The sequence below is a fragment of the Andrena cerasifolii genome, chromosome 11 (assembly GCF_050908995.1).
Source record: "Andrena cerasifolii isolate SP2316 chromosome 11, iyAndCera1_principal, whole genome shotgun sequence".
Lineage (NCBI taxonomy): Eukaryota > Metazoa > Arthropoda > Insecta > Hymenoptera > Andrenidae > Andrena > Andrena cerasifolii.
The window spans coordinates 9,218,765-9,244,417 of NC_135128.1; the positions used below are offsets into that span (position 1 = coordinate 9,218,765).

Sequence of the window (25,653 nt, forward strand, 5' to 3'; positions counted from 1 at the left end):
AAAGTGGGGAACAACGGGGAACTTCGAAAACGTCGAAGAAATCGGGGGATATGCCATAGCCGACGGGTGTTTCGCGCAACGTCACGTTCGGAACGAAACGTTTGGACGGTATGCGGGCCCGATCGTCCAACAGAATGGCGATAATTTCTGTTGCTAGTTGCGCGACGGGATTTCCGGGCAAACCGAATTGTTCCGGATCAAATTCCAATCGAGGGCTCACTAGCGGGGTATTACACGCTCAAAATAATACCATTGGCACGCGATGTTTACCATTTTGGGGGAGTGTTACTGGTATCGAGGCATTCGTAATCGATTTGGTTTCATATATCACCTGTAAATGTTCGGGGAAAATTCCACACCTTAAATTCAGCTCCACTAATGGGATATATACAGTTGAAAGACTCAGAATCTGTTTAATTTTAGAAGAATCAGTGTAAACATGCGAGGGACTTTAATAAGGGACATTACTCAACTGGTACGCTCCAATTTTTATGAGGTTTACGTAGATTATAGTTCTCGGAAAAATATTTGATACCTATTTTTTTATCAGCAATCACCCACATCTAGGGTTGAAATCAGCCCTCAAAGTTGGGGATGCAAAACACGTTTACCCCAAAATCTCGGAAAGTATGGACTATAGAAAAAAATCTATTAGACAAAAGTAATGTATTTTTTTATAACAAATTCGGCCACGTAATCAGATTGTAATACGTCGATTTGTTTAAACAATACGCTAAAAGGTAGTAATTCTTCACGAAATCTGATTATGTAGCTAAATTGGTTATAAAGCAACACATCATTTTCGTCTAAAAGATTTTTCTCTATACTGCATACTTTCCAAGATATTGGAGCAAATGTGTTTTTCACCCCCGACTTTGAGGGCTGATTTCGCCCCCTGGATATGGATGACAGCCGTTAAATATTTTTTCGAGAAGTATAATCTACGTAAACCTCATCAAAATCGACGTGCAACAGTTTGGTAATGTCCCTTGTAAGAAACGAGTCAGAGAATGTATTCAAGCAACGACACATCCTCAACCAGCAGATCCTTTTGAGTATTTCCTAAAGTAAGGATACCGCTTTACATCACCTACTTCAATTCTGTCTACCATTCCATGTTTACACTTATCCCGTATTTTCTTGAATACATCTTCACCGACACTTGCCACCAGAAATCCCAGCCAAGCGACAGGGGAAGCATTTTTCCCGGTTGCAACGCAATTTCGCTGAAATTCCGCGCGAAGAGAGAGGGGTGGGGGGGGAGGGGCAGTAGTTTCGCAACAATGCGGCCCGTCGGAAATACGACCACGGAATTCTTCGCGTGTCGGTCTGAAAGCCACAATTTTATCTGCAATTGCGGCACGCGAGTTCGCTTTGAAAGTATCCGCAAACTCGCCGGCGGAGAGGCGACAGAGCGAGCGCTCGAAGAGGATTAGGAACGCCGCAGCCGTGCCGCGGAAGAAAGCGGTCTGCTCGATCTAGCAGGCACAAAAGGATCGAGAAACGCGGGGGTGGAAAGGAGGTGGATAGGGGGGGTGGTGGCGTAGAAGGGAATGCCAGAGCCCATTGGAAAATAGAACGAGACAAAGCGGTGGCTGGAGCCGTGATTCGATGCTCGATGCTTCCTGGCTTTCGGCTATCGTCAAAGGACGAAAATTGAACCGCAGGAAGCTCGAGACCACGATCCAGAAAAGTTCCGCGATCGGCGCGCTGAATTTTTCCGCCGATAGCAGGGAAATTCGCGCGAGGGCAGAGGAAGGAGGGGAGAGTCGATTCCGAGGGAATTGTCAAAGCTAGATTAGAAGTTTGAACGATGGGGAATGAAGGACAGGTGGAAGTTATCGAATTAAGGCCCCCGGAGTTTCCTACGCTCCTTTCATTTTCGATCAATTATAGATGATTGAAGGGATAACGGGAATTCCATTCCAGCCGGTGTAAGAAGAGTGTAATAACAGCGAGACGTCGACGGAGGCTTCACGGACACTATGATTGTAGTTCGTGCCTGAGGAACTTTCTACTTATATTTCGAAGCCACTATCGATGATTGAAGGGATGAAAGGAGATTCTGTTCCCCTTCGATAGGAGGACGGCGTAATAGAAATCGTGCTGTTCCGTGAAGGAAAACGTCGATCGCGTTTCAACAAATTAAATGATCGCGACTCGTGCTCGGGTAACCTGAGAAGCAGTTTCATACCTGTGGAAGACTGCGTCGGGGCGGGCAGGACAATGGGAAGGGTTTCAAACTAAATGAATGAGCCATTAACAACACTGAGAGCCTGCCACGGGGATACTTACGTTTCTTGTTAATGTCTTGCTCGGTGCTGGTTGACGATCAACCACAGACTTGCTAAAAATGTGCTCGTTAATAAAGGAATGTACATTTTCCGCTGATAACCCGAAAATATTAAATTCTATGCACTCTCGGGCAATTACAGAGAAAATTCAGAGACGATAGAAGATTCTTCGTTGCGGATACATCAATTACCGTAAACTGGGGGACGTTTGCATGCTTTTGGAACGTTTTGCTATATAATATATAATTTACCATTTTTACATTTGCTCTATGTGTTCTGTTATAACATTGCATCTTTTGTGATTGTGTTACGTAGTTTACGTTTAATAAATTTCCAAAGATACCTTTACTTTTGGGGTCGTTACAGTGGTGTCTACCCTTAAATAACTGTCAATGATACTCCACTTCACGATACCCTCAAGGAGCAAGGCTCTCCTTCACTTTTTCCCGCGCAGTTCAAAGAAAAGCTATCAGAATCTATCACAAAGGATCCCAGTCTCAGGCGTGCAAAGCAGTTGCAGCTCGTGGCAGAAGGAACCGCGGCTTTAAGCGGGTGTTATGCGCGTGATGTTTCAGATGCGCCTGAGAAATTAATCATGCAAGCCGTTCTCTAAGCGTTACCGCCCGGGAAACGACTCAACGGCGTTGTTAATACTCTCTTTCTGGCCCGCGCCCCAGCACAAAGGTGAAACAGTATTAGCTGTCTCGTATAGCCCCTCCTCCTTATTTGTACATGCAGGCGCGAACGCGTACACGTACACGCGCTATTACGCGCGACGAGCATTCCTGGCGGCGTTGTGGTTGTGAAAATTTAATTAAAACGCGTACCGACCGGTGCACGCCAGCCTCGCCACGGATACCGCGCTGGTGACGAGATCCCGTGGCAACGAGTGTCCTCCTTTTAGCGCTGCTTGGGGTCTGGGCCGATGGTAAATTGCGCGGAACAGGAGGATGCAGGTGTGGGGAAATACTCCGCGGAGAATATGAGAAAGTTTCAGATGGACGATGTCCATTCGAATGCGTATTCGTTGGATAGAGGGGTGTCGCGGGTGGACGTTTTCATCTGTGCGAGAAAAATTCTGTGTGGGAAGTTCGATTCAAATTTTGGATGATGAGGGTATATTCAGAGACGATAAGGTAGTGTGCGTTTTGGCGTGGCTTTGATATTAATAAAGAATCGTCAGTATAATGTTGAAGTTGAAGTTGAAGTTGAGGTTGAGGTTGAGGTTGAGGTTGAGGTTGAGGTTGAGGTTGAAGTTGAAGTTGAAGTTGATTTAAAAAAAATTTTGACGCTAAAGTTGAAACGCTCGACGAATAAAAAAAATAACTTTATTCGTCGACGAATAAAAAAATTAACTTTATTCGTCGACGAATAAAAAAATTAACTTTATTCGTCGACGAATAAAAAAATTAACTTTATTCGTCGACGAATAAAAAAATTAACTTTATTCGTCGACGAATAAAAAAATTAACTTTATTCGTCGACGAATAAAAAAATTAACTTTATTCGTCGACGAATAAAAAAATTAATTTTATTCGTCGACGAATAAAAAAATTAACTTTATTCGTCGACGAATAAAAAAATTAACTTTATTCGTCGAATAATCTAAAGTTAAAGTAGCTTTTATTCGATCCCTTATTTGAATAATTTATTATTTAGTTAATGCCAACCTCTGCGACGTGGATAGGCGTAAGTAGAACGGGTCGACGATCAGGCAGTCCAATTTCAGCGCACTAGACAGTGGAAGTGGATTTTACGCATAGTTGTCGAATTGCCAGGTGGTCTGGAGTGTCTGTGGATACATGAACTGGTTGTTCGAACTTGTTGGGAAAGTTGTGTGAAACGGAAAACGAATTACTATACCAGGAATGCTTGGCAACACTTCGCAACGTGGATCTTAATTTCGCGGCGGTCCACGAAGATCATCCAATCAGAAATTCCGTTTGGCAAACCCCCCCGATCTTCTTTAATAATTACCGTCTACCAGGCGGATTATATTGGAAACGGGATTATTGCAAATGGAAAAGTTTCTTCCTTCGGGGAACATCCCTTATCCTCAACGCGAAGGATTCAATTCGCCTGCAATAATGCGCGGATAACGAGGCAGTTCTACGAGGCACGATGAGTTCAATAAGGGAACTGGGCTATTTACCAAACTTAACATAACTTCGCTACTGTAATTTCATAAAGAGCACGTTACGCGGTTGGCGAAAATATTAGAACGGAGCTACTTGGGAGACAATTAACGAATAATTTCGGATAAAACTGGGAGAGCTTGTGTACACTTGTAAATATTATGTATACTAACAATATATCTCCATGACACTCTTGCAGACTATAAAACAATATAGAAGAATTCAGAAAATAGGGGATGCGAATAGCACAAAGAAAAGAATCTCTCTGTCATTAAACCCAATCACGAACCTAGCCTATATTACTACCCTTAACAACTCACTTCAAGAATCCTCTTTGATTTGATTTCAGCGTTGAGCCTGCTGTGCATAAAGAAATTCTCCGGCAGCGGAACCATGCTGGAGGCGCCGCCCGGAAGTCGCGAGGACCTCGTGGAAGCAGCGAGGACACCATGTACACCCACAGGTTCGTACCCTTTATCATAAACTTTAAATGCGAAGTTAGGGGACCGCTAAATCTACCAGGCCTTGTCCACGCGTGCCCTCGCGAGGCTCACTGAATAAATAACGGTAACGAACGGTTTTCCGTGGGCTCGTAAATAAATGAACGAGGCTGAGCACTTTCGAAAAGTCGGATTTCAACGAGGACGTTTAATTCTACCCCCGGACAGCCGGAAACTGAAATATCGAGCGCGTGTTCATCATAAAGTTTGAATGGAGATGTAGTGTCCTCGCTGAGACCAGGGAATGGGTTACGCTCTAGGAGCGTATGGAAGTTTCAGCTTTTGCTCGGACTTTTGCTGATAGATAATGAAAATTTGCGAAAATAATGAAGCACGGCTCGCTAAGCTTCTTCCTCCCAGCGTGTTCCGTTTTCGTATAAATTCAGGAGCTTGAATATTCGTTCAGGTGGCAGAAGGGTCGATTCAAAGTGAGGGGAAGTCAGTTGGACGACACGCAAGTACGACGGCAAGAAAAAATTCCTCTTTCCGCGTTGCTGGTCCTTAAAAGCCTGAATCGCGTGTGATTAACCCAGTTCCCGTTTTCATAATTGAAGTTTGGGCCACGCACGGGGTTGAATACGACAGTGGCACGCTTCGCGGGACACTGAAAACACGCTCGCCGTTTTGAATGTGCCTCTACACATATTTATCAAACTTTTCCCCTTCCTCCACCACTTACCGGGGTCAGTGCCCGCACACGTACATTCGTACACAAGTATTGCTCATAGCTTTTCGACAGGTACATCGAATTTTATTCTACGCATTCTACACACTTCCCTCATTAAACGCCCAATTCCTCGAATCTTCTCAAGAAACAAATTCAACATAAATTGAATGAAGTGTCTCTTTTAAATAATAGTTATTCCCAATACTGCACCATCTAAAATTTTGATTTCAGACGAACGTTGTAATTAGAACACTTAATGGAGCGTTAATCGTTGACCTACACTACTTCTTCTTTCCTCTTAATCACCGAATTCGCCACACCACTAAAGCAAATTCCGAACGTGGGCTGCTATGCACCTATCGAACGAAAACCCGTATGCAAGTGGGAAACGTGCAACCAGTAATCGAAATTGACGGTCGATCACGCCCGAAACCACGATTGTCCGACATCGAGGAAAGACATGCTCCCCGATGAATGGCATCTGGTTATTTCAGGGGACAACAGGTGCCGATATTCCACGGGGACATTTTTGTGATCGCTTTGTTCTCCAGCGTGTCCCCCTCCTTTTCATTATTCCCCCGCGCTTTCACCACTATTCATGCCCCGGTTCGCAGGTGCCAAAAAGCAAACTATTGACGGAGTGCGTCGATCATCGTAATTCCCTGACACCCAAAATCACCCCCCATTTCACGCGACCTCGCGCTCGCTCCTTTATTCCTGCGAGGCACGGTGACAAAGCCGAATCAGAAGGGGGCAGGAAGGAGGCAGGATCGATGAACCGATTTCCCTCTTCCTGCTGGCATCATTATCGCCGCGGGCCTACTTGTAACAGAGCCAATGGACAGGCACTTTTTATCGCGATAAAGTAGCGCTGTCCGACGATGATTGACGGTCTGACTTTGCCCTCCATCAGCTACGGGAAGCGTGCTTTTTATCGCTACAATCAATGGGCAGTTTCACGTTTCTTCTACGTCATCCGGTTCATTGTCTTTACACTGGCTTTTCCGTGTAATTAACAGCGTTGTCTTCCGGGATGCTGAAGCAGAACAATGAAGGAAAAACGTGTAACCGGGGAAATGTTGTTCGACGGGTACACAAAGGCAATTACGGCTTTGAGAAATTATAACGCGGATTCAGGAACTGTCGTAGAAACTTCAAGCGTGAAGAATGTTCCATTCATAACTGGAGAAGTTACGGACAAAATGTAAAAGTCCTGTAACCCCTGTAACCAACTTGGGGTTCAGTAGAAATGAATGGGATAAGTCAGACACGAATTTCCTAGCACCCGCTATTGTTACGTGTAGAGGCTTATATACCCTGTTAAGTGTTTGATAAGGCTTCTCGCAATTTATCAACGTGGTCAAACGATCATTCTGGACGCTATCACCGAGGAATGAAAATCCGTAGCTTGCAATCTTGATGCTTATTCTCACGTGGGTCATTAATTATAGAAATTACGATCTTGTCGTTAACCTCCTTTATAAATTGCAACGCGGACAGGCGCGCGAGGGTGTACTCGAGTTCAGATGCGTCCGTGATCACGAATTTCTTTGATCGTCCCGCCGAGCTCCCCGCAGGAGGGTGGGTACCTTAGCCCCCTTCGGTGTCGAGAACACCGACAGTAATTGACACCACTTTCACGGCTAAACCGCTTTCCAATTTTCTCCTTATTTTCACGGCGTAATAACTTAGCCTGGGTTGACGGAGTTCAGCCGCTGGGCCGAGGGCGAAAAGGGGGGTTGCTACCACCGCGTGCGGCCAGTAATGGCCACGTATATATAGACACTTCTTTGCAAGGCGGCGAGATAAGCTCTCATTGGCGACCGAAGCGTAATCACTACGGCTTCCTGAAATAGCCTGAACCTTCACCCCGTCACCCCTTTCGAGCCCGTCATTTCCCTTTCCTGTGATCCTTGGCGGAGCAAGTTCGATCACCGGCGAGGAGCTGTTCACGAATGTATAGCTACTGTCTCGACTTTCAACCTTCCCCCGTGAGTCAAGGACTTTATCAGCTATTTTTGTGGACAGAATTCGTGCTAAGTTATTCCAGCGTTATAACCGGCTGTGTGATTTTAATGGATCCAGTAGAACGGAGAAGCATTGGTCAGACGTGCAGTAGTTCCCTCTGCAGATTTTTCGAGCCGAGCGAATGTGCTTTAACGTTAATTTACGATACAGCTATTACTGTTGAGAGTTGCACAGCGGGGATCTTAAAAGCAACCGGCGATTTGTTAGCGTGATAGGGAGTTATATCTCTAAATGCAACAGCTGTAAAAAATTGCTCCTCAATTATAGGAAGCAATTTCCTGTAGCTTTCACGAGAGGGACTTCCCCCTTGCATCTCACATTTCTGCAGACATTCGAGTGGTAATAGTCAGCAGACTATCCAATATATCTTTCTAATATTCCCAGAATAGCTTAATACCAGGGTTCTACAACGGTTATCGAAGGCAATTATCATTCGTCCTCGGTACCTTAATGCTACGACTCCCCCGGTGACAAAACGACTCCGTTTCCCTCCGGTTACAAGTATTCGCCTGAATAGAATCGATCCTTTCCTCTGTACATAGCCGGGCATAATTGGATCCAGCGGTCCATTGCGCGGCTGTAACCAATACCGGGCAGTACCTGCAAAAAGAGGGACCAGGAATAGCGAACGATACAGCCGGTAATCGGATTCGTCAATTATTACCGATAAATTATGGTCGATACGTATTAACGGCGCCAGAGCCTGCCGGCCATCGAATAAATATTGAAAGGGACAGTTTGCATCGTGCTGCGCTCCAGACAAATCGCATTATCATCGACGCTACCATATTCGTTAGTGACCATCGATTGTTCCAGCCCTTCCATTCGCGATTCGTATCGAAAGCGCGCTGGCCCAAATGTTCCACAATTTTATTCATCTCGCCGCGCCGATACTCTTTATTGATACGGGCCAGAGGGACTTGCAAACGTTTCCCAGGGATTTTCCGCGGACCATAAGTTGGAACGGTGCTCATTAATTATCCAGAGTTCATGTTTCACGTTACGAAAAATGGTGGAACGCTGAACCGGTGTTGGATTATTAATTCCGATAGCGAGAAATGTGGCTGCATATTGTATGGAGCGTCCGATGCCTCTTTTATGAGGTGCAGTCGAAAATTCTGCAAGATTCTCAATTACTTATTAACGAGTGGTCTGTGTATCGACGGTTTACATTTATGCCCTCGTTACCGGTTATGTATTAGCCATAAAGCGGCTTGTTACGTGATTTAGGTTGCTAATAGAGGATTTTGGAATCGATGTCATTGCATGGTGATCCAAAATACGTAGTAGAGGTCGAAAAGAGCTGAATACTATCCGGAGGAATCAATCGAACCTATGAAAGGAGTTCTATTTTAAAAGAAAAAAAAAAAGAAATATAAATAAGAGAATGGGGAGAAAAATTAAGTCTTCTATGAAGAAACTTCATTCTACATATTTAACTTAAATTCTATTGTAGCGTTTTATGAATAAACCACAATATATTGGCGTTAATTTCCCCCGAATTTCTCAAGCTATGATAGCGCGGCTTTCGTGCGTCGTTAACGAGGCAACAAATATCCGAAGGACACTCTGTTCCTTCCCCTATTTTCCCCTTTGGTGTGTCAAACTGCCCCCCTCCTCTTATAAATCTTAAGGAGTTTAATTCCACGTAATTGCCCAAGTTTTCATCGTACCCTGCGGCCAGGGGTTCGAGGGAGACGAAGAAAAGGGAAGGCAAAGAGAAGGAAGGAATAAAATGGAGCGGGGGTGCTGAAACTTTTTAAGACCGAGATTTTTAATGTCGCCCATGGCGGCCGGGCTGCTGGAACGATCGTTATTTACCTTTCCACGAGCGTGGAAGACAGTATTCGGGTCCAGGGTGGGTGTGGGTGGGAAAAAGCCGGCTGGCGTTCGGTCGAATCGACGACATTTTGATTTATAGCCGGAAAATGGAAATCTCGCGTTAGGATCCAGCCGAGGTCGGGTCCCGCGGGGCACACAACTCGGTTTTTGGGCGCGGTTGAAACGGTATCGAACGGATGTCCGTGCTTTTTTTACCCCGGATCACCGACTGACAGCGAGAAAAAAAGGGATCTTAAAAAATAGGGTCACACTTTCAATCAACGACACAAAGAACAATTCAGTTCCCGTATTCCATAGAAACGAAGTTACAATACTTTTCACTTAGTAAAGAGACACGAATAGAAATCCAGTAAAGGATAGACGTCTCTCAATGTTGAAGGCTGATCCCTGTCAAATAATTCACGCGATTGCCTCTGAAATATAAAATCACCACGAATTTGCAATCTTCTTCCCAGACAACGTTTATAATCCAAAGATTACTGGACGTTACGAAGATTACTTTGCAAAAATTCTGACGATGATTGAGGCTTAGATCACGGAAGGTGGTGAACTCAGGGCGCGAGGCTTCCAAGGAATCTCTTCCACTAAAGAATATTGAAAATCGCGTAAGTGAACTGCCATTGGATTTACGACATTTTAGAAGCGTGACTTATCGCGTGCACCCTCGCCCGAGACCTCGGCCGACGCGGGTGGCTAAAGAAAAATCGTATTTCCCGGTAGCAAAGCAACGCGATAACAGAATCCAATTAGCCGACACTCCTCGGTGCGCCAGTTTCTCTGGTAACTTCATGCAAGAAGGGGCAGGCCTTGTTAAAAGTAAGTCGGTGGCTTTGCAAGGGCTACTTCTTGAACTTTGCCCCGTCGGTCCATGGGCGAGGGCTCGCGTCGATGAGGGAAGAAAACGAAACGTTCGTTCCTGTTTGGGGGCCGGTGGAGGGGTGGAGCGAAAGAAATCTGTTATTGCTTAATAGACGACGTCAGCGAAAAGAAGAATGAAGAACGAAGCGGCGGGGAGGCAGAGGGTGCACGATTATGCAGCGTCCGGAAGAAAGGACAGGAAGGTTGACCTCATTAATAAAAGATCGGTCACGCAGGCGTACAATTGCACCAGTTAGAGCTGATTACGTCGGGTCAGGCTTTATTACGGACGGAGATTTATAGCACGCACTCCAGTAACAAGGAAACTTCGAGTTGAATGAGAAAGCGTTTATTCAGCATGCTGCACCCTCCTTTGGGGGTTGCAAGAAATGGGGGGATGAATATAAGTACACTATGGGAGTCCGGGGCTACGGTGAGGGGTAATTGTGCCCGCGGGGGAGGGGCGGGAACCAGGCAGTCCACCAGCTGAGGCGAAAGCCCCTAGGCCGGGCCCAGCTGCTGAGACCGAAAAAGTTGACCCAAGAAATCGCCTCTTTTTGGTCCCACGATTTTAGGACTGAGTTTTATGCCAAACGATACCTTATAAGTACTAAATTCGTTGTTAGCAGTCAGCAAAACTCCTGGAAATAATTGTTTAATTTATCGGACTGACATAAAGATCCGTACGTCGAAGCGTATCGGCTGACGCGTTAACGAATTGTCACTTCTTTGACCTCTCATATTTCAGAAACTAATTGTCACCTGAACCTGAAAATTTCGAGTGATTGATGTCTCATCATAAGGTATCATTTGGCATAAAATTAAAGTTAAGCTCTCGCCAAACAAGGCTGCACGCCAAAAATACATAGGTAGCATTCACGTGTACCTGAGTACAGGTGCACTCGGGTCCACGTGATGAACTCTGGTACATGTGCACCCGGACTCGCCTACCCACCTGGGTACAGGGTGCACCTGGGCACGTCTGGGTGTACGTTTTGTTTTGGTGGGTTCGACAAAATGGTCCGAGGTTCTCCATTAATGTCAGTGTGGAATTTGTCAAGTTCTTGGTTGCTGTGTGAAACCAGGAAACTCTATTATGCGTGTTTCCCTAGTATACGTGGATAATATAGGAGAATGTAGAGCGTTTCAATGCTCTGACGTCGGTTTTCTGCGAGGAAGGAAGAATAGAACGTAAGGTAGGCGAGTGATGCGAGACTGTCGAGCCTCGTCGTGTCTCCTAAGATCAGTAAAACGAGGAACGCAGCATCCCACATCCCATGAATTATGCATTTGGTTAGATTGACTACCCCCGTATCGCCTGAATCCTAGAGCAACTTGGGCTTCCGTTTGTGATTGGCAAATGTCATACGTCGCCTGATTGCGTTCAGTTTCAGGAAGTTGGCTAGGGGGGACGACAAGGAACGGGCCGGGAAAGCTCTGAAGCCCAATCAATAGTCTGTGATGAACGGTCCAATGGCTATTGGCACAGCACCGTCTCTCGTATAGACGTTCGGGCTGTTCTATGAATTATTTAGCGTCAGCCAAGTGGCCCTCGGTGTATTTGCCCTCAAACCGAGGCGGGATTCGTAGCATTCAGGAACCTCGCTCGATTTCACCCTCCCCTGATCTATCGTCCCTATCCATGTCGAATAGCGTAACTGGTTTCCTTCGTTTGTCCAAGTTCGTGTCGGGGAAGATTCACGAGCTAGCATCACGACTTCGGACTGTGGTAATCGCACAGGTTCATTGCAAGTCGTGAAAAGACACCTTGGGCACCAGTTGCACGTCAGTTTTGCTGTATTCGTCATTAATCCTTGCAGTTGAAGATGAATAAAGGCAGTCATGATGGTGTAACATGGTCGAGTACATCAATTCTTACAAAGTTTCCACGAATCGCCGCTGAAGTCTATTCAAATCAGAGACTACTCGCTCGGATCGTTTACGCTAGATATTACACGCATCCATGCCTGGAACTGTTCAGGAATCTCGGCTGATTTCACCGCTTGACCTATCGCTTCTGCCGATATCAAACGCCGCGACTTGCTACGCTCGGTTGCTCGCGACAGAATCAATCCCCGACTTGGCGGCTCGCTTTTGAGTTATGATCGTATAATGGACCGTGGAAATGAGTTCGTCACAGTCTCGTTCGGGCCTCTGTAATCTTTGTGCACGCGCCCGTGACGGGGTTTCTGGTAAATGGTGGCGCGATCTTTATCTGCGTATCTCGTTTCGAGGCGCCACGACTGAGATCCGATGAAATTATTTAGCGGTCGCGGAACGCGACAGGACCTGGGCTACTAAATGCACAAAAGCATTTATACACATCCGCTGCACTTCGATGCTTCATCCACCGTTTTTTCTGCCCTGGTTCTGGCCGTTTTGCGCACACGGCGAAGCGTAAAAACGTTGGATGTGTTTATCACGAGTGCACCAGGTGCATGCAATTTGTTCCATGGAATAAACGTTCACTTTCTTTCGCTTCGATGACTGCTTACGTTATCGGAAATTGCTTCTTCCTTTTACAGCAGCGGGGCTCTGTAAAGCAGCCACGTAACTGCTGTAATCATCTGTTTAAGTGGGACGGGAATATCGAAGGCGATTATTACGTCAAAAGGAGGATTTGCTTCTACTCCATTTTGGGGGCCACGGGGTGTCTATGCACGCAAAATTGAAGAAATTGCGAGAAATTCAGCGTGGATGGCGAAATTACGTATATTCATAATTGACTGCCTTTTACTCGGGATTCTATTGAATTTTATTAGACACAGTCAAGTGAAAGAGGGTAAGTCTTGCTGAGACAGAGAGATGCGTCTAATGAATGAAACAGTAGAACCCTTTATTGTCCAAGTGGAATAGCACTGCAGATTGTCAGACTTTTAGAATGCCACAAACTGTGATAAGCCTAGTAGAATGAACCAATTAATTAAGGCTGCCGTCTCACTGGGCCTTGAATGTGTGCGTACGCTCACACAAGCTAGGAAAAGCGTGTGCGTACACGGGATGTAGTAAACGAACCGTTTCAACCAACTTTTGTCGTGGAATCGGTAAGAAGGAAGTTTTTGCAGGTACAGTCGCTTCAGTAGACATCCGTGCAGACGGGTCTGTTGCGTTCGAATGCTAATAAGCACCGCACGTTGAAATAATAATGAACTTATGAATCGTGTACTGAGGGCAGCTCAAAAAGTGACAGAATGAGGCTGCAAGGCTTCTCCGGCAGAGGCGTTGATGGTACATTCGAGCCACGTAGCGCCAGCATTGGTTCAAATCCAAGCTAGCCGGTAAATGTAGGAAATACATAGTTGCCGATACGTATGGAGAGTCGTATCGCGCTGTTGCCACATTTCCCCTATTACTATTTTGTCGTCAGCAGTGTTGCCGCTCCCCGTGCTTTCAATTCTGCGAATAAATTTTATACGTAATATTGTTAATAATTACAAGTCAAATTATGTCAGGTTTGGTGTCTTTCCATCTTTCCTTCCCACGCTCCCGGACCTCTCTGTCTTTCATTATTACTACGTTCAGCGAGGCTCTGACGCTAGACGCAGCTCTCCTGCCGTGTTCCTTCAAGACTTCTCGATAGAAAAAGAGAACGCCGTGGCAACGGCGCGGCAGAGATAGAGAAAACAGAAGATGTGCCAGCTATGCGTCAAAAGTTCGTCTACACAGAGTGCATGTAGATGTCACCTATGTACAAGTTTTTTTTATCCACCGCAGTAGTTTCAATAGGGTCCGTCTATTTACAAGTGGCGCTTCGATCGATTCGGACTATAAGAAGAATAAGACGGCAGCCTTAAATCAAACATGCACATCAGCCTACTTAAATAGAATAGCACAGTATTCGGCCAGGCATTCGAAATAACCCAAGCCTAAATCAACAAACGAAAACAATACAATTAGCCAAGTAGAATGCCATACTCCGTGCGCAGCCACGTGAAATGGCACACTGTAAATCGGCCACGTAGATCGACGCAGTCAGAAATCAGTCAAGTATAATAGCAGAATTTCCATTTCAATCTCGCAGCGTTCTCCCAATTACATTACACGTCCAAGCCTTTCATCTGACAAGCAGTATTTAAAATTAAAATTCTCAAAGACACAGGACCAATACACACACCTTCCGCGCATTCGCACCAGAGCTTATCCCCAACAGTGACTCTAACATCTTTCTGTGTCAGAACCAGTAACGCGTTCCAGGACGAGGCACCCCTGAAAATCTACGCAGGCTTGCGAAATCGACGGCAAGCGATTGGCGACGGGCCGCCAAGGTACGTTTTGTCAGAAAGCGCGGCTGCGACCCAGCATAATTTATTCAGTGCAGTGGAGGGCCGTGCTCGTGGATCGCGGTAGCATCCGGCCTTCCTAATGCAATATTGATTCGATTTCGCTGCACGACGTGCTAGGTGGTCGTGGCGCGCAATTTGCATATGGAACTACACGGCTCGCGGAAACGGCTCCTGCAGCGACGTAGCAGCCATCGGCGTCGCGGCGCCGCAGTGTTTGCCATTTGATTGCATGGAAATTGCATCGGCCCGGGCGACGTATGCGCCGCTGACAAGGCTGATTTCCTCGATCCACGCTTCGTTAAGGTGGGATTCCATGGTCGCGACCGGCCGCCGGCGGCCTAACGCCTACACCGCGCCGATGGAGAAGCATGCATCTGTTTTCCTAGCCGCGTTTTCGACCGCGGCGTCCGCCCGTCTGCTTCAGCAGCAACCTAAGCTACTCGAGACGCAACACAATGCGACGAGTATCTGTTTTTTCGCCATTATGGCGGAATCTCCTAGCCTACGACTACCCTCCTTGACTCCACTGAAAGGAATCTAGCCGCCACAGTGGGACAGAATCCCAAGAAATAAGGAAACAAGTCACAATTCACAATTTATGGGATTATATATTTTTTTTATATATTTCTTGTAAACTAATAATATGAGCTCCTGTGAAAGGGGAAAATATCAGATCTTTCGAAGCTTTTTCATTTCCATGAAAGTTTTTAATGAACCGAGATGAAGATACACATAGGGAGATTATATTACCCGGGTGTACATAATGAAGTTTGATGTGATAGGATATCTTTCGCATAATCTCTCATTAGCAAGCAAATGTTTTAATATCAGACTGTTTATGGTCCTTCTTTATATATAGTTTAATTAAGAAGTGGCAGAGTAGTTTAAGGTTTCATACTCGTGATCTCTCTTAGGTAAGAAATACGGTGGGCTTTTAAGCTTCCTATGAAAAATAACGCGCAACGTGGAGGTAGGACAATCGTCCGAGGTCACTTGGTTAAATCCTTCCCCCTTTCCATGAATCACGCTAGAAAACTTCGATTCGTTTCAGTGGAATGCAACCTTGTCCAGAGGGAAAGGCACAGGGACAGTGAAAAAGTTTCCGAGCTTCGGCGAAATTTTCCAGCAGTGGAACCAATTAACATGCACACCTAAAACTTAAGCGACTTACTGAACTGCATAAAATTTGCATCTACACAGGGAATTACAAGCCAGGCCGCCAGCAGCGTGGCAAACGCGTAATATTGTTTGCTCGTGGTGGAATCGGAAACTCGGCGAATTTCCCTGGCCATTGCGAGGCGATTCTTAGCAATCCTTGAACGTGATCTCCATTTTGAAAGCCCTTCGTATATATGAAGATACGGTTCGGGCGATTATAAGAGACACTTACTGGCTGAAATCGTCTCTGAAGTCAGTTAGGAACAAGGTGGACAATTCCCCGCGTCGCGTTGTTCAACGATAAATTATCCGCGAGCGACTAATGTTATTGCTATCAGCAAAGTGTGACGACGAGGGTCGCAATTATGGCACGGTGGTTCGTTACTGTTAGGACCGCGATTAATTGGACGAATTTGCGGATCAGTAGAGCGAACGCTCATGGGGCATTAAATGCTTCCACCGTGGTTCCATCATTATACTCGAATACTTCGCAATGCAGCTACAATGCTAATTAATCCTCCCCTTGCCTGCCCTTTCGCAATTCATTCTATCTTTTAAATCGCGCTTAACGCGCGGCCCCGATAAAATACGTGACCGCCAGGAGCCATTTTTACCCTTTTGTGAGTGATAAAATGCGGCCGACAGGTGTCCTGACAAATTGCCGTTGTAATACATATTTCTTGTACAATACGTTGCTCGATGCTTTCGATATCTTTTACTGTTAACCGCGAGTGCCACAGCGCGTGGCAATTCCAAGCTATAAATCGCATTTTCGTGTCATATCGCGATTGTTCGAACGTCCGCATACATTTAGCTTGCACGGGCCGCTGGGGAGGGAAAAATAATGGCGGTAAATTCGGGGGGGGCGGGGAAAGGGGGTGAGGCAGATAGGTCAGCATAGAAAAGTAATTAGCAATAAATCCTCACGGTCTGATGTACCGCCCCGTCCCGTTTTCTTTATGCGACGTTGGATAGCGCATAGCGCTGTTTCCGCTGGAACGTGGGACGCAGCCACGAAGATGGATGCGGCCAGAGGATGAGAGACAGGGAAAAACGAAAGTTGAAAGCTAACGTGACGCCTAGAAAAAGATCAGTGACACGCCCGTCAGTGTCCATTGAACATTTCTGCGAGCCAACGCAACAGGAATTTATAGTGGAAACCTTGGTAAATACGCTGCTCCGTATTCAGTTATTTCCATTATTTATTAAGATAACATTTATGTATTCCTAAAGAATCGCGAAGCTTTGGATTTTCAACATTGGGGACCTTTGAATATAAGTTGCAAGAATTAATATTTTCTTGTGCTGCAGGATTACATTATGCAATTATGAGCACTAAAATAAATAACTTAGGAAAACATTTATCTACCAGAAGTGGCGGAGAGGTGCTGAAGAATGAGTGTCTCTAATAATCTAAATTTCGAATATCATTTGTGTCTGCACATAGGAGATACCTCGATGTCTGACCTATGGCGTACTTTTCTACTGCCGATTAATGTAGAAACGTCCACAGCGGATACCGAGCAGAGTTTTAATATTCCCGTCTTACCCCATTCGTTTACAGTCGCTCCTGTGACGGAAAGTATTTATTCGTGTCCCTCAGAGTAATCTTGAACGTGCAGTGCAACGCAGAGAATTGGCTCCGCACGAATATATACGTCGTCTACTGTGTAATGCAGGGCGATTTATCAAGCTTGGCTCAACGTTACTCGAACTTCCTGTGATGCATTCACGGCACAGGGGTTCGCCGAGCGGTTGAGCCCGGATGTTATTAAGCCTGTGATCGCTCGTGTTGGTTTTCTGGAGCCACGGATCCGTCTTCGATCAGAAGACACGCTTCCGATCAAAGGAAACCTGCTGGCAAACATTCATGCACCATTTACCTGTATACCCTTCCACGATCTTGCGTTCAGCCGTATCGAAGATGAAACACTTGCCTAATCTAATGATTATGCAATCACAAATACCTCTTAACTCATCAACTTCGAAGAGGATTCATTTCCACTTCGAAACTATTTATTCACAAAATAATTACCAATGTTTCAGAAATATATTGAACTATTCTTCCTGCAAATTCAAAAAATTTTCCTCCACTGCACATTTGACCAGAGATCACAGTTTCCCCGAAACATTCACCCTCGACTATTCTCCATCCCGGTTGAACATTTTTCATCGAGCACACGTTTGATCAGAAACCATGGGTCCCCCATAAACCTCCACTCGTTAGCATCGACGGCAACGCGCTTGCTCTGTCGGGATGGCAATTTATCATAACAAGTTCGAATTGTGTGTGGCGCGTTTGGAAAACAGGCCCGGGTATTAAAGCGTAGACCGTGCGGATACCGAAACGATAATTAACGTTCGTCACGGAAATGAAACGGATGCCTGGCATGCAGAGCGAGCGCGGCCGTGGCTAGAACGGGTAATAACGTTACACTGTGTGTACGTCTGCATTCGGTGGCCGCCATTGGCGCAGAACAGTCTCCGGGATAAATTCGTTCGTTATTTCCGGCTGGGTTGTGCCCGCCTCGGCCGAAAACTGCAGGCGAAATTAGCTGACCGGAAACTGAACCACCGTAACGCGACGCAGCGCACCGAAAAATTTCGGCTGCCGTTTGAAAACGCACGCGGCGGCCGTCGTTTAATCGCAGACATCGTCGAATAATCGCTGAAATAATTCTTACAGTAGACCGGTGGAAATCTAGAATAACTCGTGTCTGAATTACAACTAAAACGAATAAGAAAACTAGCGCGGCACAGGTCCAGATGAAACTAGTAGAACGAGTCCTTATATAGTCAAACAAACACTAGTGGCATCTGAAACCTTACGGTTCTCATAAAATTTAATGCACACACGTCAAACATTCCTCTACGAGAACGACCAGGAATGGAGCACTCGGTGTGCAGAGAATCCTCATAAAAGTTCACGCATCGCGGCGTCATAAAGTGCCGCATTTCCGTCTCGAATTGAAACTGCCGCGGAATATGAAAGCCGAGTGGCTCTTCTACCCGTCGAAGGGTGGTCGATTTCCACCAGCGATCGGGGGATTTCGGGCGATGGACCGCGCGTGGCCGAATGACCTTCCAATCCGATTCATTCCTCGGCGAATATCCGTCTCGGTGTGCGTGGCACGTGAAACGCGGAAGGAAGGAGCGGGGGTGGATTGTGAATAAAGGACATTTCGCATGGAAATGAATCGCGATCGGGGCCAAAGTGGCTCTCGTCCATCGCCGGATAGCCGCATGCTGGGCAATAATTCTGAAAAATTGTTCCGCTCCCTGAGCTCGGTCTGAGATTTCAGCGCATAAATCGCGCTCGTCCCTGGGCCACCGTGATGTATCGATGTTTGCACGCGCTCCCTGGCGGGTATTAGACTCGTATATTCCCGATGCATCGATAGGCAATGGCTTTTCGATCCTGCGAGCCTTGGCCTCGTGATACATTCCCGCTCCTTATCTGTTACGATTCAATTTCACGTTTAATTGGATCGGCCGGCTTGACGTGCCGGCACTAATACACAGATCCAGTCTGATTATGTACTCGGTGCGCCAAGAAATTTGTTAATGAATATGTAAATCCTCCCTGATAGAAGTTTCCACAGCTCGATCGGTCTTGCGAGCCTTGCGACAAAGTTCCTCGGACGGCTGCAGTCTTTCGTTAATTATATTTTCCCATCGATAACTTTTCCGACACCCGGGTGTCCATCGCGAGGGGGGAAAGTTCGTTAAGGAGTTGGGAAAAATCGTGTTAACGGAAGTTAGGGTGGTCGTCGGCTGACTTTATATTAGAGGGAAATCAATTTTCCTGTGATTACGTATCAGTGAGACTTGCCAGCAAATTGTTAGTTTCAATCAACTTTAACTGCTCGCTTAATTATCGGGGGGAAATATGTAATTCGAAAGAGGGGAAATATAATTTATTATTATTACTATCAACGGGAGACCCTTTCGGATGCAAAGGAATGAAAAAATAAATAATACAGTTAATGAAATAGAATGATAGTACTGCAGTAACGTAATAGGAAGCTTCGAATGGAATTGGGAATAGCAGAATTTCAAATTGCCAGCATCCACTACAATATTTCATGGGATCGCAGTAACAGGGGAGGTGAAACGGTATAACCATAGTTCTCCGCGATTTTACGAGCGCGCCCGTTCAGTTTCCCCGCCGGTTCGGTATCGAAGACAATGGAGGGTGGCCCGTTGATAAGAAGCATCGAGATATCTCGAACGTAATTGGAACACTGAGGCAGCGCAGCTGGCTAACTATGCACAGCATTAGTATTCCGCCGCGTTGCCAACGGTTAGATCCAATTTAATGTTCTCGTCGCTCCTTGGATTTCAGATCTGGACACGATGTTATATGGATACACGAACAACATATACGTGCTGGACCACACGCCCGAATCCTTGCCGGTGAGTACTATTCAAAACGCAACGGCGAGCCAGTTAGACGTAACCCTCACCGCGGATTGCCACCCCTCCCGTGCGTTTCACTTTGCCGCCGGAATCGTAGCTGCATGGCACGTAGACGCACGCTGGCTGCCTCGAAATTAATACGTGTGCCACGACGAAAGTAGAAACTGACACTTGAGTACCATGCGAGACAGGGCTGCGCGGTTCAGACACTCTTAAACACGGCATAATCTTAATAGAATCTCGCGCGGTACGCCCCGAAGGGCTGTCCGTGTTCGTTTCGCTGCAGGGCCAGGACGAAGTTCGGCATCGATTAGTTCGACGCCGGATTAATTGAATTCTACGACACCGGATCGGGCTCGACTTTGTTTCCAATTAAACCTCGCAGCCGCGTATTTGATTCGATAATAATCGCACGAAAATCCCACGCTGCGGCAACGAAGCAACGGGACTCGTAAATTCTTAGATAAATTGAATTCTGATACTGTTATCATCCCAGGAAGCAAGGAGCAGGCAGTTTCATTACGTCTCGATAAATGATTTGCATGGAACGCCAGGCATGCTTGCGCTGGTGGAGGGTACAGTTAAAAGTGTGATCAGTCAGGTTGAAACCGTAGCCGGTTTGTCCGACAGGATCGTTTCATTTTGACGTCCCGTATTAATCACCGGTTAAACAGATCGCTATATGCATATCACTGTCCGCGGGACGAGGCAACGCACTTAATTATACCGTTTTACACGCTGTCAGGAAAGCTTTGTGCGCTGGCAACCGGCAGGAGCGCTCCGAAATCGTCCGCGCGAAACGTGACCGCGTTATGAATTAAGTTAATTAGTCGACGGACAAATGGATCCTGCTCGTTAGCGGCAGCTGATTTCGGTTCCCAATCCAGGAACAAAGTTACGAGCGGAATTAACGGACAAAAGCCAAGCGTTTTCGTTCCTGCTGCTGTATGGCGCAGCACGTAAGTGGGAATTACCTTGAATCGTTTCACGAAATACAGCGGCAGAGGGGCGGAACTCGAAAAAGAATGAACATTTATACCGCGTGCAAGTGAAAACAAAGGGCAGCGATGACAATCGATGGTTTTAATTAAACCGTCCATTGTCCCCGTTATCGTTGATGTTACTACTTAAATCTTCACCGCGGGATTAAAACGTGGTGCGATTAAGACGCGAAATTTTTTAGGCGACATTCAGATAATACAGGTGCTAATGTGATGGTTAACTAGAATTTTCTAACGTCAAAAATTGTCACAGAAAATCCAGAAGTAGTTACTGTCAACGGTATTGGTGGCGTTACTACTCGAATCCCCAGTGGGTGCAGAAAGACAATCGAATATCTTCTACTGCGAGGTGTACCAATGCAAGCTTAAGTGTTATATCATCAAAATTAATCTTCCTTCAATCTCGATATCGTCTCTTTGCATTAAAAATCTTGTCACGCAAAACGGGGCGGGGGGAGCGGAAAAGAATCAACCTCGTTTCTAACGGAGTTACGTTCATTAACGCTTCCCCGCTGTACGTCGCTCACTTTAGTTATTCCCATTTATGGCTAACGCGATTCGACGCTACGTGTAGATGATTGTCGACGTAGGTAGGCGTGTTGGATCTGCCTGTGCGCGTCCCTGTCTATATACGACGTTTCGTGTACCGTGTACACAAGGCCAAATGTAATTTGCAGGCATCTCGCGGGGATCTCGATTCCGTGGCGACACAGACATTGAATTTCCGGCTATCTCACCGTGGCGGATTGAATCGATCAATCAGTCGCATTCATGGTAATTAGGTTGCAGGATAAAGTGTTTACCGACCGACGTTTATATTTCACCGCACAACCCTCGCCCGCCCGCGAATAAATTCATTCCGAGGCAATTACCGTCCAGCAGTTAGGGGTTATAAAAATATTTCACTTCAGGAGACGTTGCCGGGGAATTAACACTGGACACCAGCGAGCTTATTTATTCGGCAGCCGGGATGAACCACTTTGATGTTTGCGCAAGATTATGGCCCATGTAGCTCGCGAATTTCTCTGTATATTTTACGAAAGCACTCGCCGCGAAATGTTTTAATCGCTTTCGAACTATGTTGAAACAATTCAAGTGTATCCCCCCTACCGTGCTCGATAATCCTGCAAGGTACTCGCAGAGGATTTTTCCAGAACGTAGAGTGTAACAGCCTGCAAGTTCACTTGTACTGCGCGAAATCTACGGAGAGACACTTGTTATGCTGTTCCTTATGCTCGCAGAGAAGGGTCAATAATGTTCTTCGCGATGCGTAAATTTAGTAAAGTAGCTAGGATACCCCGTCTTCAGGAAAGTGACATCAACAAGTAGTTTGATTTTCCTCTCCCAAAGGAGAGCACACACTATCTTCCCAGCTTTTAATGGTAATGAGGGGAGTTTCGTTTTACGACCTGGGGTTAACCGCGATGTAATGAAATTAATTTAATACGTGGTTTCCCTGACGTTTCACTGCTCTCGCTACCTGGTAGCCCGTTCCGGAGAATTTCCACCGGTGTTCCTTGAACTTCGACGGGGAATTCAGCGGGGGTTTCGAGCGCGACAGAAATTCCCTAGGAAAGGTCGGTGTTAACTTGCCCTCTCCGTCCTGCCATTTATCAGCGCTGAAGGACTCGGGGAAAGTTGGCGTGCTCCTAGAAATACGAGAGGAGACTAGATACGTTTCCCGGGGGAGTAACCGTGGACTCAGTCTAGCCGCGCACACGATACATCGAATCAGGTTGCTACTTGTTATCTCCAGGCATTTGATCTCTTTGCCATTTCCTGCCCGCTCTTTTGTCTGGCGTCCTGAAATCCTGGAGACGACGTATCCTTCTGGGCTTGCCTTTTCGTCGCGCTGGGAAGAGAGGTCGTTCCATTGCCCGCAGAAGAAAAGATCCTTTGGACCCAAGAAAATAATCCCCTCGCTCCGATCCTCCGTTCTCTTTGATCGAACTTTGTTCGCATCGCGTGACAGAGTCAGAGGCCAATCTCGCTTGTTAATCGGAAGTGGTGGTAATCTTTCAATCATTTCTTGATTTCCAATGGAAGAAACCTGCGGGCTTGATAGTTGAATTTTCAAAGCAGTCTGAATTCTGATCTCGATTCAGCAATTAAGTGAATTGACTCTGTCTTCGTTAAGTAAGTAGAGGATCTTTAGAGAGTAAGTTTCATAAGGCTATCGTGCCGGAAATCCAACAATTATCCCAGCAAACTTTCCCCAGCTGTACAAACCACTGCTCTCGACAGGCATTCTTTCCAATGTGTCCACGACACGTCCACTTTAATCGTACTTGTCCAGCAACCCGCGACGGGGTCGTAGGGGCTCTCATGAAACTTTAATCACCACCAAAAACTTGGGTGGCAGGGCGACTTAAACTTTGGCTGGCCGACCAAATATTAGCTGACCCTTCACGTTGCTTGACGAAGGAGATATTCGTACGCTTTCTTAAACCGAAGAAGTTCTGACATCTCGCAGGAGTCATTGTTAGGACTTTAAATATACTTTGAATTAAACGATCTTGAATTAAATAAGCCCAGGTCGTACTCGGAGAAATCCCTTGGGGAGGATTTCTTTCTACTCGAAACGAAGATAAGGATCTCCTGGAAAAGGAATCCAATTTAGTAATGTATGTTCACGAAATTGAACACGTTTTATATGTGATCAAAGTCCCTCACAATCAGTTTAGACGAGATAAAAATATGCTCCTAATTGTTCTTCTTCGACAAACACTTAAGGGGTAAATGCAAAAAAATGGTAGGTCAACTTTGGAGGTGATTTTACAGAAATGTATGAACATTATTAAAAATGTAACATCAGATTCTTATGATATATATAAATAAGAAAGAAAAAACATTTTATTCTGCGGTGGATTCTTTTTTATTCTTCTTTATATCGTAACAACCTTATATTGCATTTTTAATCAAGTTTATAAATTTCGTTAAAATCACCTCCAAAGTTAGCCTACCATTTTTGGCCCAGCATCGTTTAGGTAATGTACATAGAACTACCGTTTAAGAGTTTATACAACGAAGATCAGTTGTCTCTCTTGGCGCCTCCGCAATTCCAAGAAACTCCCCAAGAAATTGATAATTGGCCAACAGACGTACACGGAGGGGCTTCCCGAAAGTATTTAACCAATAGATATAACGAGTAAACTCTCGTAAGTTTGAAACTAACCGTAGAATCCAGTCGAGTCCCATTCGACCAGGAATCCGTTTCGAGCAAATATTGGAGAGCACGTTAAGCTTCGGGACACTGGCCAGCGAAGGTTTCAGGTTACGGAACGCCCCTCTAAAAGTGCATCTTGCTTTTCGTAAACGTTTATGGTCGGCAATGGTTCGAAAGTCCCTGCCCCGGAGGGCGAAAAAGCTTTTAACTCGAGGATTTTCTGAGCTCCCTTCGATCACGCCATACCACGCCGAGATTTCGACGATGACTCGGTGAAACGATGAAACCGTACCCGCGTGCAATAAAATATCTCCATTTGCGTGCGATTTCGACGGCTTCGCGTCCAGTTATAGTCGCGTGCAAATGGATGTTTAATAACGTGCCATCGGGACGGATTCGATTAATTAACAGAATATCGAAGCGAACCATTTGTTTTTTTTTTTCTTAATTAATGAAAACCAGCTTCGAGAGCACTGATTGGAAGCTGAAAATACCTGGATTTCCATGGAAATATTCACGCTGATGATTATTTGGAGCGAAGTCTCGATTACCTGACTGTCTTTCGACATTATGTAAATGTCGGATATTATTGGTGAAATATACGCCGAGTGTAATACACTTTTACGCGCCACTGATTCGTTATAACAAGCCTGGCGAGAGATCGTAACGTTCCACGAGGCTCTAACGTTATCCTGGGAAATTTCTTGGCGCGTAAGCAGGATCGTTCCAATTATTTTCTTCCAGCGAAACGACCCCGGTGTTCGCATTGTAATGTCGTTAACCACGATCGTTTGTTCCCAGGCACGAGGGGCGGCTTTAATGATCCAGCATCGATAATTAAGCACGTCGCCCCCTGCCCGCGTGAAATTTAATCAACGGCGATCAGGCCTTCTGGTTTCGTTTCTTAAGATTTTCAGCCTCGCCTCTGGAACGCGTTACTGAAAACTCCAGCGTGATTAAGCTTCAGATTTGTTACGGTATTACACCCAGAAAATCAATCGATATCGAGTAACGAAACTCCTCCAAGTATTCCTCATTTAATCGAAGGCTGGCGTAATTTGTTATTAAACTCGCGCAGGGGAATTTCAAGACACTCGATCAGTGCACGCGATTTTAATCGTTCGGAAATTGGGGGACCACCCGCTGTAGCTCAAAGAACTAGAACAAACGGGGGAGGCGAGAGGCGAGGGAAACGTGACTTCGCTGGGACACGTGCAAAGTCCTCGTCACGTTCCTTACCTCGGATACTTTTTTTTTTTTGCTTTCGAAAAAGAGATAGAGAGAGAGCGCGCAGACTTTTTG

General features: G+C 45.9%; 1 protein-coding gene across 3 annotated transcripts in view; it reads left to right on the plus strand.

Annotated features, from left to right (window-relative positions):
• Positions 1-25,653, plus strand: part of LOC143374836 (uncharacterized) — a 112,622-nt gene that overhangs the window by 80,969 nt on the left and 6,000 nt on the right. For all 3 annotated transcript variants that reach the window (XM_076823353.1, XM_076823351.1, XM_076823352.1), the window contains exons 3-4: positions 4,779-4,892; positions 20,111-20,181. In XM_076823353.1, coding sequence (XP_076679468.1) covers positions 4,779-4,892; positions 20,111-20,181 — 185 coding nt within the window. The remainder of the gene's footprint in view (positions 1-4,778; positions 4,893-20,110; positions 20,182-25,653) is intronic.